The following is a 19,210-nucleotide window of genomic DNA, read 5'->3' as shown; positions in this document are numbered from 1 at the left end:
CTATTTTAAATATGAATGATTATAGCAAACAGGATTTGACCTATATAGTTAAAGCCAAATATTACTAAAACTTTGCTTTTCCATATTACTTCAAAGGTGAAAAGGAGTACCAGAGCTAACTAAAATAAGAGAGGTGGTTTTTGCATTTGCAGACTGTCTGAAAGAACAAGTGCTCATCTGATGGATATTATGATGCATTTTGTTTACTAACACTGTTACTAAATGAGTCTTGTAATTTTTTTTGTAATTTTTTTTGTTGGCTTGTTATTAGGATCCATACTATAGATTTAATGATGTGATGTACAGATGGATCTCACTGGATAAYTGGACTTACAGCAGGACATTCAAAACTCCTTTTGACATCAGGTAAGCAATAAGGATATGTCTAAAATAGTTCCCTGCCATCTTTCATGCTGAACTGCTTGTTAATCTATCAGCTCAAAATCTATTTAATACTTGTGTGTAATAAATTATGCAATAATATGCAGCTGCAAAGCTTTTGCTGAAGGRCACTTAGTAGTTGTTCTCTCCCCAAATTTTTTCCATTGTTAAAAATTACTTATGAATTGCAGACTGAGGAAGGATAATAATTAGGTTAATTGGAAGCTAGSTCATCTGATATCTGGTAGGTATGTGAACATGCTGTGTTGCAGACTTGAACCACTTCAGCTGTCACCTTAATTTGGCTATTTAAAGATAAAATGTAGCTACGCGAGGTCAAACATTTTGGAGATAGCTGAGACTACTGCTGAAGATAACAGGGACGTGTATTATCTGTTTCTTGTGTGTTGTTAACTCCAGATATTCTAACAGTTTTATATCTGTGTGTCGTCATCTGTAGAAAGTGGCAAAAAGTGAATTTGGTTTTTGAGGGAGTGGATACAGTAGCACAAATCCTGATCAACAATGTCACTGTTGGCAGAACAGACAACATGTTCAACAGATATGTAAGTAATACATCTATTTCTGAAGGTGCTCCTGTTTTTCTTTCAAAGTCCTTTTGTGCCAGACACTTTCAATGTGTTCAATAGAAATGAAAAATAACATGCTAGCACTCAAAAGTGTTGACCTGAGGAGGGTATGTGTAGTTAGTTAACTGTTGGAAAGAGGAGTGTACTTAGCTTTCTAAGAGCAGCAGAGTCGGGTCTAGATGAGTATTTGTCTTCTAAATGAGAACACCAATGCAAGAGGATCAGTTCAGCTAATAATTCAAGTCTAGTTTCTTGGGATCTGTCACAGCTCCAAGAAAACGTAAACTTAAACCTGTTATATTAGCTGTAAATCTGCTTACTATTAGGTATTAGAATGGTTTACGTATGAATATTGAAATGAAAATGCATGTGGAGCAAAGCCTTCAAAAATGTTTCTGTGCTTTTTTCTTACTTAGGGTTTTAATTTTTAATGTTGGGATTTTAATAACAGTCTTGCATCTTTGGGCTTAGCCTGTGTCAGCATGAGAGTACTCRTCATAGAATGGTCTTGAGAGGGGCAGAAATTAATTTTATAGCTTTAATGTTTAAAACGATTCTGGGTAGTGGTAGAAGGGAAAATCTCTGCTTTTCTCTTAAAGAATCAATAAAGGAAGAGTTAAAGGAGGAATGTCTTCTATTTGTCAGTTGAGTAATCGAGTCACAAAAGAAATCTGGTTTCTTCATGTCTCAGCATTTACCGTTCTGGCAGGTTTCATTGCAGAGGTACTGGACAGAGACAGGAGACCTCGGTTCTGACACCCGGGTCTATGTGACCTGGAACAAGTCACTTAAGTTCTCTGTGACTTAGTTTTGTTATTTGTGAAATAAGAAATTTCATAGAGCTTCTATGAAATCATTTAATATTTGGAAGGTATTTAAAGATTACCAATAGCAGGCTCTGCAGAATGGAGAAGTGGTTTATTTTACCTTTATTTCTGCAAATTCATTGTGTCACAGATTGTAACAATTCATGAAATGGCCTTTAGTGTAAAAACCAAATTGAAATGTATTAGATTGGGTCTAGGCTTGCTATGACCCAGAGTTCTATGTTGTTCTCTTGTTCCACATAAGTACCTCTGCAAGRAAGTCTCTGTGAAGGTTCCTGTGAAGGATGCTATTTACTTTGTAGTTTTCTGTTGTCTGCTACAGAAGTGAGGCAAGTGATGCTGGAAGAGTGTTCACAAGTTAGGAAGAAATTCCAAGACTTGGATCCTCATGAATTAACAGTGTGGAGAAGAAATGGTTATTAGCTGTCAGGACCACATTGTCTTGATAGCACAGAATAATCATGAAACCAAAAATTTATCCTTCTGTGTAGTCGCACTGAAGGGGATCTTGTGAGTCGATGAGRAAGCTGCTAAATGCTTTGTTTGGTGCTGACATGGAATGTATATCTGTGCATTTTAGGGATGGGGGGTGGAGAGAGCATGAAATACGCCTTTGCAGCACTTGTGCAAAAGGCAACTCAGCGCTCTGTGGTAGATAAGCTGGCAGCACAGTGTGAGTTGGAAGGGCTCTGATCTAGACCAGCATTTTGAATAGGAACAAAATGTCTTTCTAAAGATTCAGATGAGGTCTGATCGAGGAAGGAAGGTAAAGACTCTCCTGCCATCCTCAGCCTTCAGCAGGTCTGTGTGCAGGCAGAGTGCTGCAGCCTGCAATGGAGGCTCAGAGTGGGCAAAGTGATTTGCCCAGAGAGATCTCCTTGTATCTACAGTCTTAATGTACACCTTTTTTTTCAGCTTAAGAGGTAGCTTTTCTTTTCCTCCAAAACCTGAGCTGGAGTTCAAATGTCTTTGAATAACATCTGTATGGTATTAAAATCCCAGTGTGACAGTGATTATAAATTTCATAAATAAATGTCAAAGCTGTAATGACTTTTTTTCTCTTTTCTTTACATAGAGCTTTGATATTACCAACATTATTAAGGAGGTCAATTTTGTTGAAGTCCGTTTCTTATCAGCCATTTCATATGCAGCAGAGCAGAGCAGATACCACAAAACATACAGCATCCCCCCGGCATGTCCTCCGGCTGTGCAGAAAGGAGAGTGCCATGCTAATTTCATCAGAAAGGTAGGGGCAGATTTATCTGTCTCTTCCTTGAGGCTTGAAAGGAGGAAGTTACCATGTCTTTAAGATGTATTCTGAAACCTGCAGTGTYACTGTATTAATAGAGCATACTTTTCATTGCAACTGTCTTCTGCAGCTCCTCCAAGAAACCTATAATCCAGCATGTTGCTAATGTAAGAGGCATAACAAGGTCAGGCCAACCATATCTAGGTGATAAGAATGTTTAAGGTTCTGTTTWTTTTCCAAGGAGTCAGCAAGGAGACTTGCTGCTAAAAAATCAGGATAGCGGTGGGAAATGTGTAATCGTTACATTTTGATCCATTGGATGAGTTTAGCAATGTAGACTGACAATAGAGTTCACTGCTGGAAATGCCAGCGGATATTGCCAAGGCTGTAAAAATCTCAGCCAACCAACTTTGTGAGTTTTTGGCATTGCTCATATGCTGTGCTATTTATACTGGGCATTTCTGGCGTATCCTGARAAGTGTTACCTAACAGAGAACCTGTTTTCATCTTATTATGGTGTTGTGTTGTTCTAAGTGTGACTTAGAAGTACATATTCAGTAAAAACAACAGTATAATATACAATGAGTGAAGCTCAGAAACTCTGAATTAAGACAYTGCTTCACTGTTAAAACTGAGTCTGGGTAGACTATGATTTGTGTAGCATCTCACGTATTTCTGATAGCTTTGCAGCAGTTGGAGTTAGAGGCTGGTGACCTTATTTTAGAATTTCTATTTTGGGTTTTTTGCGTGTCTGTCACCACTTAAATGTCTTTCTTGTTAACTGACTTTTGGTCTTTTTAAGAAAGTCCTTTAGAGCCTCCTTGAAAATGACTAGAATCCTTTTAATATAGAACTAGATCTAATTTCCTTTAAAATTTGTTAATGGAGAGGTAGATTTCATGTTCTCCAGGGAACATCCTTCAGGATTAAGATGCTGTCTTTATTGCTACGTGGTGCTTTTATTTTTACTGCATTTTAGAAGGTTGTTAAGTTCTTCTTCCAAATCCATGTGCTGTCTCCATCGTATTTCTTAGAAATAAATGCAGGGAGGAGCTTGAAAGGAAGAAGGCTCTTGAACAGCTGTAGTCTTATTTATAGAGCAAAAATGGCCAGGAATGATTTTTATGCTCGACTGAGCTATACCTTTAAACTTGTAAGAAAGTGCCTCAGTGTCCTTTCTCAAATGAATTGATTGACTGTACTAGGAAACTGCTTCAGACATTCCCAAAAACATCTTTCATTCAAAGTATAAGGTGACAACAGCAGAGACAATATGACAATACATTTGAAAGTAAACAAATGCATCAGGACACTTCTAAAGTAAGCTGGCAGCCTACAGTCTTACAGTGATGGAGAGCTGTTTACATATCTGAAGTTCAGTATTAAGTGCAGTAAATACATGTAAGTCTTAATAAGCATTTGTGGTAAAATAGTGTACCTTAATGATACAAATGTATTTTTCTCATGACATATTATTTCTGATAGTCTCTGCAATATTATTAGTGAAACCTGACAGTCTGTCAGTGGTAGATTTGTTTATTTTTTTTTATAAAGGGAAAATTACTTCCAATCTGAATTGTTTTCTAAGAATGTATTGTCCCTGTTTTTATACTTGAAATAGGTACAGTGCTTGCTTCCCGGAAGGCTCTTTTACAACTTGACAGGCAGGCAGCCGACCCCAGTGAGGCAAGGGATAGGCCAGATTTGTGCAATGTGGTTTGCCAAAATTAGTATGCCTTGGCTGTCAGTTATTAGTCTCTAAATTTAGAACTGTAGGTCACTGTACAAGACTTTAAGGAGATCTATTGTATTTACTTTGAGGGCTAAAACTGTGTGAAGCTTGGAGGGCAGCTGCAGAGATGTCTTCAAGGGATTTTGTTAACTGGAAATCTGACCAGGTTTAAAAAACAACTAAATGGAATGCAATGTAGATGCTACTCCTGTCTGATCAGAATTATTTAATTCTGCCAATTATTCTGATGTTAAAACCAGAACTAAGGTATTTCTCAAGCATATGTTTGTTCCCTTTGTTTTTGTATAAAGGGGAAGAAACAGTGAACATGACTGAACTACGCAAATACATCAAACACATACATGCATCTCTTTCCTTGAACTAATCTGTGATGTTACTGGAAAAATTAAAGGGTAAAAAGTTTCAGAGGTACATTTGATTTTTAATTTGGTATTGTTTTTAAAAATTTTGTTCAGTATTTGTAATGATCAGTTTGCTGCTTATTTTGTCTTTTAGGTATAAAATTAAATACTGACCTTAAAACTAAAATAACTCAGAGCTGATTTGAGAGTAACCTGCTGGCTTGTTTTTTTGATCTTTTTTTTTAAAGGTGATGAGGTAGGGTGCTGTTTTGCTTTCTCATTAGTATTAAATTATGATATATATGATTATTTCATACAAAACTGTATTTTTAATATAAGTACCACCTGAGTTTTAGGGAAGGAGTAAGAGAAAAATATAATAGGTTATCCTGAGTTGGTGGAAATCGGAAAAAAAAAAATTTTTATTTTCAGTCCATGGCAATATTTAATTTCTAGATAGCAAATCATTTTTATTTCAGGAACAGCATAGGTTTCTGTGTGAAAGTTAGGTAACTGTAACATAATCATTTTGTATTCCAGGAGCAGTGTTCCTTTAGTTGGGACTGGGGCCCTTCTTTTCCCACTCAAGGAATCTGGAAAGATGTTAGGATTGAGGCCTATAACCATTATCATCTGATTTACTTCACTTTGACTCCCTTCTTTGGTAAGCTATATACTTTTTATTGTTGTTTCACCCTTGGAATACAGACCATTTTATTGTTGGGCTCAATTAACTGACCATTTCGGAAAGATGCTGTTGTTTTATTATGACTGTGTATATAATGCTTACTACAACACACCCTTTTAGGTCTTGAGACACTACTTCAGTATAAACGATAGTGATAAAAATTGTTAAAATTCAGATTTTTTTTCTTGAAGATCCCAGAACAACTGCAGAAGTTTAATTGTGGTACAACTTAAGTTTGCCCCTGTTCTGCTGTTTTGGAGGTGTTTGTTAGTTTGTTTGTTTTCTACTGCATAGATTTTCCCAGGACCCCCATAAATATGTGTCTCTCTTGTCTCATCTCATTTAAAATAAAAGCAAAGCTGTTATGGGAATTTAGTTCCTTATTGGGAAGACAAATATACAGTGAACAGAGTTTCAAGAGCGCTGAGTTTTCGGGACTCAACATGAAGTTTGAGACAGAGGAGCAGCCGTGCTCCGCAAAGATAATTTGTTAAGTCTGCAATATGAGAGGATAGCCTCTTGCATTCTTGCTACCTAACCTACCTAACCGGTTTCCTCCTCTGATATACTCTTTGGTTTTCTTCTCCGTCCTTCAGATCTTGCAGCCAAGTAAAAGTAGTTAATTTTCTGTTGAAACTTTCTGTAAAAGGTAATATGCCCCACTGTTAGACCGCCTGCATGCTTGCTTTTGCTACGTGTTGAGCTCAGTCTTCGGCAGAGTAAAGGCTAGCACGTGTGTTCTCTGCACTGGGTTGAATTTCACCCCTTGGGAACAGAGTTGTTGTGTATGAATAAAAGAGGAAGACGTCACTCCCTGGATGCTTCTAAAGCTTCCTGAAATAGCTGCAGGTCTTAGCTAGAATTAACATGACTGGAATTTCCATGGAAAGCCCCAGCACAGACTGTGTGCTGGCTACAATTTAGTTACAGTAAAAATGTTTTCTGGTCCCTCCCACATTCCCACAACTCCACCTTCTGGTAGGTGAAGTCTTGCTCTCTGGATAAGCAGAAAGCAAATCTCTTTCATTCAGCAGAGAGTTTCAGAACCAGAGCTAATTAATATTAAATCATAAAACATTTGAAAAATAAAGAGTAAGTGAACAACTTGGATTTAAGATGCACTTACGTTGTTCATCAGATTTGGTGTTACAGCCCTTTGACCACTGAGTCTCTAAAGGATTCATTGTTCTTGATTTCTTGCCTAGGCTCCACAATTCAAGCAGTTCAGGAGTGGGCTGGAATTTCTTGGCGGGGAGGTAAAATATGCTGTAATGTTTGACCCTGGATGTGTGCGGGGTTAACCCTTTCAATGTTTCTGAAAATTCATCCTCTCTGGGTAACACTGGGTGTAACATAACCTTGGGAACATACTCATTGCTCTGCAAAGGCAGTAGAACCACACTAAGGCTGAATGTAATTCTTTGCTTTGGAAGAAACTTTCTCTCTCCTGTGAGGAAGGAGAACTAAAATATATACATAAAAAGAGAAAGCAAGTAATTAATAGTCAATGTAAACAAAATGTCTTAGTTTTTYTGTTTTCTGTTTGATTTGCTTTTGTTTGGATAGATGTCCATCTGTAATATTTAAAGTACAGGATTAACCAGGCTATGCTTGTAGACAGATAATGTAATTGCTAAAGTTAATGGGAAATTTGAACATTAATCATGAATATCCTTGACTCTGGCTTGCTTTATTCGATAAGTTGTTTTGTAAAGGAGAGGACTCTCTAAGATAACTGTGGAGAGATCTTGGGCAAGTCGTTAATGTGTTTCCTCCACCACACTTCTGTGGTAGAAGGGACACAAAGATACAGCCTGTCAAGTCTAGACACAATGGGCCCAATTCATCCCCAGCATAACTCCATTCATTTTGTCTAGTGACTCTGGGATGAATTGGGCTCGTTTTCTGTTAATACTGTTTTTGTTTCATAGACAAAAGTGATTGTACTGCCTTGTGATTACGATCTTTCCCAAAGAGGACCATGTTCATATGAATGCTGACTAAAAGAAAATATAATGTCTGTGGGAGCTGGTGGGGAAAAAAAAAACCTTCCTAATGATAAAAAGTGACTGGTTTCATGTTCTCTGACTTTTGTGCAGAACTCTGAAAAGCCCTGGATAGGATTGGAGTTTAAAAAAAAGAAGAATGAGTTATAAAATATCGATCACACTGCATAGTTCTTTCCTGAGTCAGCAGATGTAAACACAGATATCAAGTGCATTAAACAGTGAAAATTAACTTTGTAGATCTGGTTCAAATACAATCTGAAAACTGTTAAATTTAAGCTGAGGGTTTTGAATTGTTTCTTTGAGTGATCACGTTAATTAATAGGTATGTAAACATAATTCCTAAATTCTTTTTTTTTTCTCCCCTTCACTTAGTAAGGAGTGCTCAGCAGTGGAGTCTTAAAATTGAATCTATCTTTGATGTAGTCAGCTCCAAGCCAATTTCAGGTGTTGTGACTGTGAACATTCCCAAGTTGCAAACGCAGCAAACATACAGTGTGAAGCTTCAACCTGGAGAAGGCAGCATTGTGCTGCTTGTAAACATTAACAAGGTAAGGTGTATGTAGAACCCTAGCCAAATACAAAATATTTTCCTGTTTTCCAATGTGTCTGTCTGCCTCTCTACCATACCCTTATTTTTTGTTCCTCACTTTAACAACTGTGCTGCACCACTTTCAGGGTGGAGGAACAGCTCTTTTCCTCTCTAAAAATGATTTCTGTGGGTCTACATAGCTCAGTGTGCAAAGGTGATGAAATCTTTCCTGTATTACAACACAGAAAGATCGCATAATCACTGGCCACTGCCAAATGAGCTACTTAAGTAAATAACCCTTGGATCCTATGTGTCACTTCCCGTTGACCGTCACTAGGTATCTTGTCTCTCATGCTATTGTTTACTGGGTTGATTGGGACTAGAATATACTAGAATGTGCTTGGCTCTCCTAAGAGGGAGGATTCCCCAAACTTTGACTGGCATAGAAGTTGGTGGAAAGTGTGTGGAGTTGTGCTTGCTTACATTGTGCTTACTTGAGGACAGGAGTAATTGCAGAAAAGTAAAGGGTGCTCTGGTGAGGGCATAAGTCAGTTGAAAAAAGGATGCATTTGGTGTACAACCCAATGCTAAAAGAAGGGGCTACTCACCTTCCAAAGGTGTTGGGAAACTGTCTGGTTGGAAAACTAGCTGATGGTGCTTTCCACTGGAGCCAGCAGCATAACAGGAGCTGCCACCTGCTTTGCTGCTGCAGAGCATAGTTAGATTGATGGGTGAGCATTGTGGTATGAGCAAGAATTTTGGGCTTCAACAAGTCTGACAGTTAATAACATCTGAGGGTCTGCAGTGACCTCTGTATATTTTACTGGCCTCTGCTAATTTTCTCTTTTGCTGTGTAACTCTGCATTTGTTTCCCTCGTTTTGAATGTATTAGGTATGTGTTCCTGAGCTCTCTCATCAGTTTGAGTAGAGAAAAAGCATCTGTTAAAGGCAAGCAGAGTATTTTAGGTTTTAATACGTACGCTTAGCTGCTTGCATACTTGTGTGCTTTGTTTTATTTTGAAACAAAAGCATAAAAACGTAATTTTTTTGTTACTGTTGTCATTTGGCATGCAAGTTATACAAGCAATTACAAATACCCAGTTTTGTTTACAAACAATTGTTAGTCTCTGCTTAGCCTTTTCAGGGATTACATTAAACAGGCACCGCTGTGCGAAACTTTCAAAATGATTTTGCTTCATTTTGTCACCTCACTCCCAAACTCAGAAGAAATCTGTTAGTGGTGTATGACTGCAAGTTTGTGAGGAAACACTCCTTCAGAGCAGAGGCAACAGTGTTTTATTATTCTTTGTACACAAAGGGCTTTGCTGCATGAATTCACAGCAGCTGATTTTACAAGAAGCCCTACAATGTGTTTTCATGTATCGATGAGCATGATGGGGCTCTTACTCTGTACAGACTTGCGTGACGCACGTTAAATACAGAGACCTCACCACAAATTTATTCCTAGTTGAGAGCTTATTATAGGTTGTGTTGTGAAGTTGGTGGATGTTGGGTTGTGTTTACTGCCCGAGATGTGTAGCAGTCTTCCTGCGATCGCCACACAAAGTGCTGTATTGCTAACATGACAGCATTTTGCTTATCAGCTCATGGTGAGCGTGGGGATGACATCATTAGTGGCCAATGAGACGCTGCATCTGTGCTCCGCAGCTGCAAATGCTCCCTTGTTGTTGGGGCACACGCTGATTTCTGTGCTTCCATTCGTGTCCCTGCAACATAAGGATGAGCACTCCTGTACAAGCAGTTAAYGGTAGTTCCAGACCACAGAAGCTGAAATGTTATATAATGTGTATATATATGCATGTATATACAAAAGATTTATTAGTGATTATGTCAAAGTATGGCTACAGTGAAACGTATTGTTGAGCAGCTCTCTGGCCTCATCTTATGTGAAAAGATTGAGGCGCTTCTTACATCACTCTATTCAGCAGGGATCCRTCCATGCGTTATTGCTTTCTTTCCATGATTTTTGTGTTGTGTACTCAGCTGACAAGTTTTGGCAGTAGGATTGAGCAGCAGAAGCACACTATTGGAATGAAGCCATAACTATAGGAAATTCRTTACATAAATATTACTGTATGTGGCTAATTCATACTATCATCCTAGAGGTAGGTATTTTATATCTGTAAAAATTAACTTGCTAGAGAATTGAGATGATTAAAAAACATAGAGACAAAGCAGAAAGCACTGAAAAGAGAATGAAATTTTTTCTTTGACTTAAAAGCTTGACATAAYTGAAACAATCAGTGTAGTCACGTACTACCAAGATCACAGTTGATAAGTATCACCTCTATATACTGAGCATTGCATATGACAGATAAAAGGAGCAATTAGGGAGGGCAAAAATAGGAAGAAGGTGCTAAACTGATGATCAGTGGGAACTGCTGTTTTTATTACTAATGATTTATCGTGCCTAGAAAAGATTTGATCTTGTCTTACGTGACCATTATTTGGTACCAATCTTTTCACAGTGCCGAGAGGCTGAACAAGAATGAATCCCCGTTGCAGTGGTCAGAGCTGGGACCTGCTCTCCCTTGCAAGCCTGCAGTGTAAATGGACTTGATGAAGCAAGGGGGAGGTGTTTAGTACAAAGGCTAGTGAACAAAGTCTATCCTAAGACTCATATATTTAAATTTTAGAGGACTATTAAGTCAGTGTACCTCATCTGAGGATTTGTGCATGCATGTGTATGCATGCTCGTGGCCTGTTGTGAACACAAGGTAAAGTGATAGCTTGTACCTCATAGAAGAAATCATACTTTTCTGTATGGTATGAATATTATTCACCCTGCAGGTGCAGCTGGTTGAGAGATCCCAGTTACCATTGTTCAGCTGAAGCACATAAACTCGTTAGGCTTGTAGTAATTCACTTGAAAGTGTCTAGGCTCCCTAGATGTGTGTTATGCCTCATTTCATACTCATTGCTCTGACCCTCTTTGTTGTATATTCAAGAGTGCTACAGTAGAGACTTGGTGGCCAAATGGACATGGAAAACAAACTGGATACKATGTGATGACAGTTTTCATCATGGAGGCAGGATACAAGGTGGAGAAATTTTCAAAGGTGAGCCCTTCAACTTGATTACAGCTGGCAGTGCACTAATGTTAGGACACCTGTGCTGCATGGCAGGTATCTAGAGCTCTTGGACAATTTCCTGGTTTGTATTTGCATGTGAGGATATTAGTGACTCTTTGACTTGAAATGTGATACTGATGGTTTTGTGTCACTTACTGAAAAGTCCTTTTAGATTTTTATAGATTAATGTGGAGAAAGATGTTTGTTTATTACTGAGATTTTTATTGTTAATTCAGTGTTAAAAAGACTGTGAGATGGGGTATATTTCTTAAAAAGCTAACACAGCTTCATTTATTAGAATATGATAGATGTGCTTAATGTTTTAGAGGAGTGTAACGTTTCAAATATGACCACCAAAGTAGTATTTAGGGATATCTGTGTAAGGATTCCTGGAACACACTGGCAGTATAACACTCTGTGCATTGTTTCTGAGAAGCCTTGAAGAGGTGATCTTCAATCATCCATTGAGAAAAATCTTACAAATTAAACTAGAGCTCTCATGCTATCAGCACATGGAAACAACCAAGTAAATGTACGCTTTTATTAGGTGGTTCTGATGTGTATTGCTTCACTAAAAGCTAATCTGGTCACTAGGCTTCTGAAATTGCTATTCTTTGTAACATTAATTCTTGTGAAAAATTGTAAGAAAGCCAGTGGCTTTTTTTTTTTTTAAAAAAAAGTCCTAATAATAATTCCTAGTATTATTAGTGATACAATTTCAAAACAAGGAATTTAAAAAAAGAAAGAAACATAACATATTACACTTGGAAAAACAGGTTGTAGGAAATGCAGCTATAAAGCAGGAAAAAAAGGAAAATTTCATTTTTAGTATGTGAAACATATACAGTGATAAGGGAGTTAATTGATTCCACTTCGGCAGTTACATCAGGATCTTTCGTAGAGTACTGTGGGTTTTGATCATAGGGACTTCGTAGTCTACAGAAGATACTCAGATGCTTCCCCCTCTGCCCTTGAAGTCTTGTTTCATATCCTACTGTCCTTAGCTTGGAATCACTTAGTTTCTGCTATGTTAGAGTAGTCTGCAAGATGTTAACTTGGGAAAACCTCTGGGTAGCCTGCTAGTTTGTAGCCAGCTATGCTGGGAACCTTTAACTGAGGAAACACCTACTCGTTTTGAGAGTAGCAGGACAAAATAAAATGGAATATGGCCAACATCCTGGACAGGCTTTTTTGTTTTGCTGTGTTTTTCCCATTTGAATAGTTTAATTTGAAGTTTGTTTCTCAGGATAATGTGGAATAAAGTCATAGCCAGAAGCTTTAACTGGGAATTTCTTTAGTAGTACAGAGGCTGAGCCCCGCTTGCCAGTAATCCTCTGGTGTTCCTGGGCAATACYGTAAAACACTAGCACTTGGGGCAAGTCCCAGATTTTTCCTTCTGTGTCTGTATTCTGGTCATTGACATGATGCAGAGGGTGTTAGTCTGTGGTCAGTGATCTCTAATCTCCACTCAGGCATCTAGTTGGTCATGTGCATTGCCTCTGTGTGGGAGTTTAATTAATCATTGTCCATTTGACTAAGAAACACCAAAGAGGAATCAAGCAGAACAGTGATTTTTCTTTGTCCTTTCCTAACACTGGAAATAATTTTCGATAAGCTGAAAATATAAAAACACAGTCATGCTGTGGGATTGCTCAGTTCCCTTTTAAACTTCAGCCTTGTTTACTGTGTAAAATAGATAATTGCATTTAGAGTTATATAGAATTATATTTTCATCTTAAAGACAAGTATATCATTTGTGCTCGATTAGGTTAATTTTAGTCTGATTTACTTGTTCCAACTGTAGCTTATGATAGAGTGAGCTGTCTGTACTCTACAWCTGACCTTTTCAAAAAAGGATAGCAAATAGTCATTTGAGAGAAAAGTGGTTGCTAGTTTTAAGGGTAGCCAAGTTCCTGCCCTCCAGGCCCAAACTTGTTGTTTGGAGTATTTTGGCTAAAATTTGCCCCCCCTTTCCCTCCCCTCTCTTTAATTTCCTAGCTTTCTCCCAGTGGTAAGGAGTAATGGGTACCACATGGAAAAAGAGTTTTCTTTGCAATCTAGGTAAGTTCGTAGTCTAGGTAAGGATACAAGAGAAAAGCCCAGGATATCTCTGGAAGAGGGACATTCCATAATAATTTGCAGCTGCACAGGTGCCTAAAATGGCARCTGCTTTCCATCTGCCCTGGGACAAGTGGAAAAGACAAGTCTACAAATAAGGATTCAGTACAAAGTATTATTGCAGTCAACTAACTGCTCTCTTGTGGCTGTGCCTTTGTCTGGAATGACTTAACACCTTAAACAGAGTTAATGGTTGTTTAGCTGAACTGGTCTCTGTGAAACCTTACTCCTGAGCATGCTGTTCAAATATAGCTGTGATGGCCAGAGGGGCCTTCACTTCATGTCCAACATTTGTATTTGCATGCGTATCTCTTTCCCTTTAATTGCCCTACCTATTAAAAAGATGCCATTTCAGGGAACAGAGAAGAAGCACGCTTTGCTTTTGCTGGATGAACTGCAAGCTAAGCATTCAGAGAAAAGACTTACCTTCAAGTTCCTGCAGTCTCATTCCATAAAGAGAGAATTGCAAATTGAATGCCATGTTTAATCTAATGCAATCTCTGCATTTCTCTCACTGGTCCCCAGCTGAACATTTGATTGAATGCAGCAAACAGACATGCGCTGTGTCTGCTCGTACATGTGCACACATGCTCATCCGTGTACGCTTTCTCTCCCTTTTTCTTTCTGACTGTCTGTCTCTTTCGTATCCAAATAGGAAAGTAACTTTCAGAAGTGAATAGGGTTTATCAGTAGGATTATTTTTAGCTCTATTACAGTGCATTTTAACCAAGCAGGAAATTTAGAGATGAAACCATGTCTTGATTCCTTGATGTATTCTGAGTTGTTAGTGTTCAGATAAATTACTTCCATCATGATTTTTCTGAAACTTTCTCTTTTTGCTTGCTTTAAATCCCRGTTTCCTGTCTTCACAGGCCTATTTTCGGACAGTAGAACTTGTTCAGGAGCCTATTCCTGGGTCACCGGGTCTCAGTTTCTACTTCAGAATCAATGGCCGACCCATTTTCTTCAAGGGCTCGAACTGGATACCGGCAGATTCTTTCCAGGACAGAGTGACCTATGACAAGTAAGTCATGTTTGATGTTCTCTAAGAAGAAAAAATCATCTTTATCTCCTCCTGACTCTCTATTGAAGGAAAAATAGTATTGAGTGCTGGGACTTCTTTCAAAGTCAGACGCTAATTGTGGTCCAGTAGCCTCAGAGTTGGGGCTTGATTAATATCAATAGATTTGAGTGATGTTTAAGGCAGCATTCAAGTGTTTCTTGTCTGCAGGACTACTGGCATTTCAGGCTGTTTTAGAGGTGATCCTCAGGCTATCTCATCTTAGTGCCTAGGACGTGCTCATTGGTACTCAGAGGCTGGGCACCTGGAAGTGCTTTTCAGCAGTGTCCCAGCCCATCTAGTGCAGGTAGTTGTAAGTGCATACTAGCCTCTTTTCCTCTTCCGGTCTTGCTCCAGCTTCCTTACACTTCACTCACAGTGCCCCGAAGCTGGGATGGAAGCCACGTTGTACTTTGACTAACTCCTTGTTCTGGGTGGTTGGGGAACCTGGAAACCAGGGCATGCCTCAGTATGCATCCGCATGACATTTAGAGGCAGYCAGAATGAATAAAGAAGAACTAATTGGGCCTGAATTCCTTAAGGTGGGATTCAGAGCCCCAGATTCTTTCTCCTGTTCCCCCTTTCTCACTATGTATTGTGAAATTTGGGTGGAAGGTACAGATTTCTGAATGTGTTTAGAAAAAGTCTGAGAGAATTTGAACTTGTGATTGATATTTAAAGCAAGTAGTAACTAAGGAGAAAAGAGCTACATCTGATTAATAAAATACAATATTTCTAAATCTGGTCCTGCAGATACTTCTGTAAAAGTACTTAATTGTGTGTGCCACCCCATCTATTTCATAAGTGGCAACAGGACCAAGTAACAGCTTCTGCACAGAAATTGCTTTTTACAAGCTCTGTGCAGACATGCAGGTTTAGAAGGAATCCAAAAAGGGCTGTTTCTGTTGCAGTTAAGTTTTGGATTGCGCTAATGATGAACACCTTGTTTTTTTTATTATTATTATTTTTTTTGGGGGGGGGGGCGAGGTTACATAATCTTAAGAMCCCTCTAAATGGTGTAGTTTCACAAAACCTGTATAATCTTTTTTGTATTTGGCAGATTAAGGCTACTCTTGAAGTCTGCAGCAGATGCTAACATGAATGCACTCCGGGTCTGGGGAGGAGGCATATACGAGCAAGATGGATTTTATGATATTTGTGATGAGCTTGGAATAATGGTAAAAAAAAAAAATAAAAATAAAGTCTATTTTAAAAATATTTTAAAAAGATATTTTAAAAATGTCAAGAAATTGTAAATACAAATTCCCTCCATGAACAAAGTAGGAGAGTTAATATATWAATTCTGACTATCTTTCAAAAGTACATAATAGAGTAGAAACTTGAGAAGTCAGATCAACCTGATTTTTTGTGGGAATTTTGTTTCTCTGTTTTTGTTTGTTTTTTGAGCAATTGCTCATTACTGAGTCGATCTGTTGAAGCTAGCAGTGATGTTTTGGAGTCTTTATATTAGAACCCCAACTTGAATTTTACTCTTATAACTAAAGCTGCAACTCTACGCTCATTCCTTTTTCCCACCACCCTTCCCAGCCCACAATCTCAGCTTCATCCCCTTTCTTCCTTACTGTCTTCCCTTGTATCTCTTATGTTTCCCAGAATCAGAGTGGCAGACTTGTGCCTTTAACTCAATGTCTCCTATCCCTTGTCAGACCAAAACTCTTCTTTATGTGCTGTACCTCTCCCCCGGTTCTACATTTCCTTCTTCATGGGGAGAGAATGAAAGAAAAAATGGATGACTGAGGGACTGATACTAGCCAGTCGCTTGATGCAGAACATCATTACACTGTAATGATGAGCACAATATAAGAACTTTTATAGATTGTAGGCGTGAAGTAGACGTCAACAGGGACTTGAAACACTTAGTCCAATAGTGAGTAGTAGGGCATGGGGGGTGTAGGGCATGGGAGGTGCTGTTCTCAAGCCAATACACCTCCCCTCCTCCCATCCCCCCACAGCCAAGCTGTGGCCCTGTAGCTATGTTTGGTGCTTATCCATGTGAGAACAGCCCTACTGAAACTTGTGAGTGCTTGAGTATATGCCCCAGATGGAGCAGAGGCCTTGCAATCTGACCTCAATAAGGATTTAAGGCCTGTGGTATTTGAATTCTGTGCTTTYGGGCAGCTCTGAGTAATCAAAGCACGAAGGAAGCAGGTCATGCTTTCCCTACTGTGGAAATGGGTTTTATTTCTTTTTGAAAGTATTTTCTTCTGTACAGAAATAGCTGAAAAGTTTTTGCTCTAACTTTCTAGAAAAAACATTTAACTTGGCCTGAGGCCAAGTATAGAAGGCCTCACCCAGAGGGACATTTTGAACAAGCTATAATTGAGTATAAATGTAGCCGTAAGGGGAACACCTGCTGCAAAAACTGATGATCCTAGATGAGTACATTTGAATATATGAGCTTGGAGGCACATGTTARTAAGTTTTGATGAAATGATGACTAGATGAGTGAAGACTAAGTTGCATCTGCTATTAAAATCCCAAGGAGTGGATTTGGTCTTGCTCTATAGCATAAAACCAGGAAAACAGTATGTTGTGATTTTTAACTAGGGAATCATAAAATTGGTATCCTTCTGCTGTAGGTGCTTGGTGGGTGAAAAAAGAAAAGATACTGCATCTATTTAAGTCACCAGAATGAGTGCTCTGATTTTCAGGGCTCTGAGTACTTCTAGTTCTTCTGTTTTTGACATTTGGCATCTAAGTAGGCCACTTAGATCAGCGCTTGTGCAGTGATCAATGCATGATTTAGATCTTATTTAGCAGCCAAAATAGCAAGAAGATGCTGGAAATTGTACTCTTATTCTGGAGGGTGGAAACCGTAATGTTAGAGGCTTTTGGTTATGTTTCTTCTGATGGTCTTGCAAAGGCATAAAAATGCTTTTAAGTCAAACTGTGCTTAAAGGATAACAACGATGATTCACTGAAGGAAATAGAGTTTCTTTTCATACAGAGAATTTCGACTGCACACAATTGCTGAAGGATTCTGAGTAGATCTTTAGTGATAGCTTTGCTTTTTCCTGTTAGACCTTTACAATTATTAATGGATCCATTCCTTCCCACTGACATATTCCCTATCTTCAGTTTTCTTAGTGAATGGTACACTGAAAGTGTCGTGCAAAAGCGCTTTGTTACTGCAAGCACACAACTGCTTGAGGATCTGGCTGGCTCTCTCCCTTATTTATGTGGTATAGTGTTCAGAAATGTGTAATCTGCTGGAGAAGACTCACCCCTTTGTGTTCATGTGCTCCTCAAAGGGATCTTTCCATTAATATTTGTAAGATAGCCAGGTCTGTCTAAAAATGTAAATTAAAAAAATAGAACCTGTAAAACTGACAATCTTATCCGTCTCATTAAGCTGCTTCTTTTCCTCTTTTTTGTAATGCTTTAAGATACAAATGAAGGCATTTACTGATGGATTGAAAGGCTTGTTTCTCTGTAGCTGTATCTACTTGATATTTCTTTGACAAGAGTGATCACTGTGCTGTTAGCGGATCTAGTTTATTTCTGCCCCTCTAAATGGATAAGATCTGTTCTCTTTAACACCAGCTTGCAAATTTGCTATGGAAGTATTTTGTTAGGAAGTACACTTGGAGCTCTGTTAAGTGTGCTCAGTAGCACATCAGAAGAATTATTCCTTTTARTAAGTTCTTGGGATTTTTTATTAAACATGTAAAATAAGCAGTAAATTATTCTTTTCAACTAGARACTATCTGTCGTCCATGTTTGAGCAGAACATGGATTCTAACTATTCTGTTGAAAACTGTTGAAATCTATCTTATTGAGAAATGTTCCTCTGATCACTGAAGGCTAGCAGGGTTTGGTTTCTCAGTATAAATAGTTTATAACTAAAATACTTAGAAAARTCACTATGAAGTTTGTCCACACGGAGCACTGTGGAGAATGTGATTGTTTTAGTGATACTTTTCAAGTATAACAAATATTTCAACATCATTCTTTTTGAGACAGTGTAATTTTTGCCTGAACGAAGGATTGTGCCTCCTGAAAATCATGTATTGTTCAAGTATGGAAAAAGATTTGCTAACAGATCTTTGTATTTTCTTTCTTTTGCCCTGTAGATTTGGCAGGATTTTATGTTTGCGTGTGCACTATATCCAGCTGATCAGAATTACTTGGAATCAGTAAGAGCAGAAGTTACTCATCAGGTATGTTGTCTGTGTGTGTGTTTAAGATCTGTTTCCCATTAGCTAATTTTGATTGATKGACTGTAAGATTTAGGTTTGCAAGAATCTTTAAGGTATTTGTTAGTGTACATTTAGGTAGTATGTACAAAACCTTTACCTTGCTAAAACCTCTTTAACATGCTYACAGGAGTAGTTAGCCAAGCAGATGTATGGGCCCTCCTCATGTCCAAACTGCCTTCTTCTCATGGGTGTTTGATTAGGAGCACTCACTGAGAGACTGAGCTCAAATGCTCTTTAGATGCCATAGCACAGAATTGCCCGCTAGCATGGGGCTGAGTAGATGGGGATGGAGCTAATGGTGYATATATGGTGGATGTACATCAGTATGTTAAAATTTGGATCTTTTATAAATG

The 19,210-nt window shown here is 38.4% G+C and overlaps 1 protein-coding gene across 7 annotated transcripts in view; it reads left to right on the top strand.

The window, feature by feature from the left end:
• Positions 1–275: 275 nt before the first annotated feature.
• MANBA (mannosidase beta) overlaps positions 276–19,210 on the top strand; it is a 45,199-nt gene continuing 26,264 nt past the window's right edge. For 6 of the 7 annotated variants that reach the window (XM_085325667.1, XM_085325668.1, XM_085325666.1 and 3 more), the window contains exons 1-9: positions 276–366; positions 842–947; positions 2,874–3,044; positions 5,682–5,805; positions 8,211–8,386; positions 11,337–11,447; positions 14,450–14,601; positions 15,698–15,815; positions 18,732–18,818. In XM_085325667.1, the coding sequence (XP_085181793.1) occupies positions 299–366; positions 842–947; positions 2,874–3,044; positions 5,682–5,805; positions 8,211–8,386; positions 11,337–11,447; positions 14,450–14,601; positions 15,698–15,815; positions 18,732–18,818 (1,113 nt within the window). In that variant the 5' untranslated portion in view covers positions 276–298. The remainder of the gene's footprint in view (positions 367–841; positions 948–2,873; positions 3,045–5,681; positions 5,806–8,210; positions 8,387–11,336; positions 11,448–14,449; positions 14,602–15,697; positions 15,816–18,731; positions 18,819–19,210) is intronic. The other variant, XM_085325671.1, reaches the window with a different exon arrangement.

The sequence above is a fragment of the Rhea americana genome, unplaced genomic scaffold, assembly GCF_003343005.1.
Source record: "Rhea americana isolate MKP2758 unplaced genomic scaffold, rheAme1 scaffold_99, whole genome shotgun sequence".
In the NCBI taxonomy this organism is placed as follows: Eukaryota; Metazoa; Chordata; class Aves; order Rheiformes; family Rheidae; genus Rhea; species Rhea americana.
The sequence above is the reverse complement of the archived record's forward strand: the minus strand, read 5'-3'. Positions and strand labels throughout refer to the sequence as shown.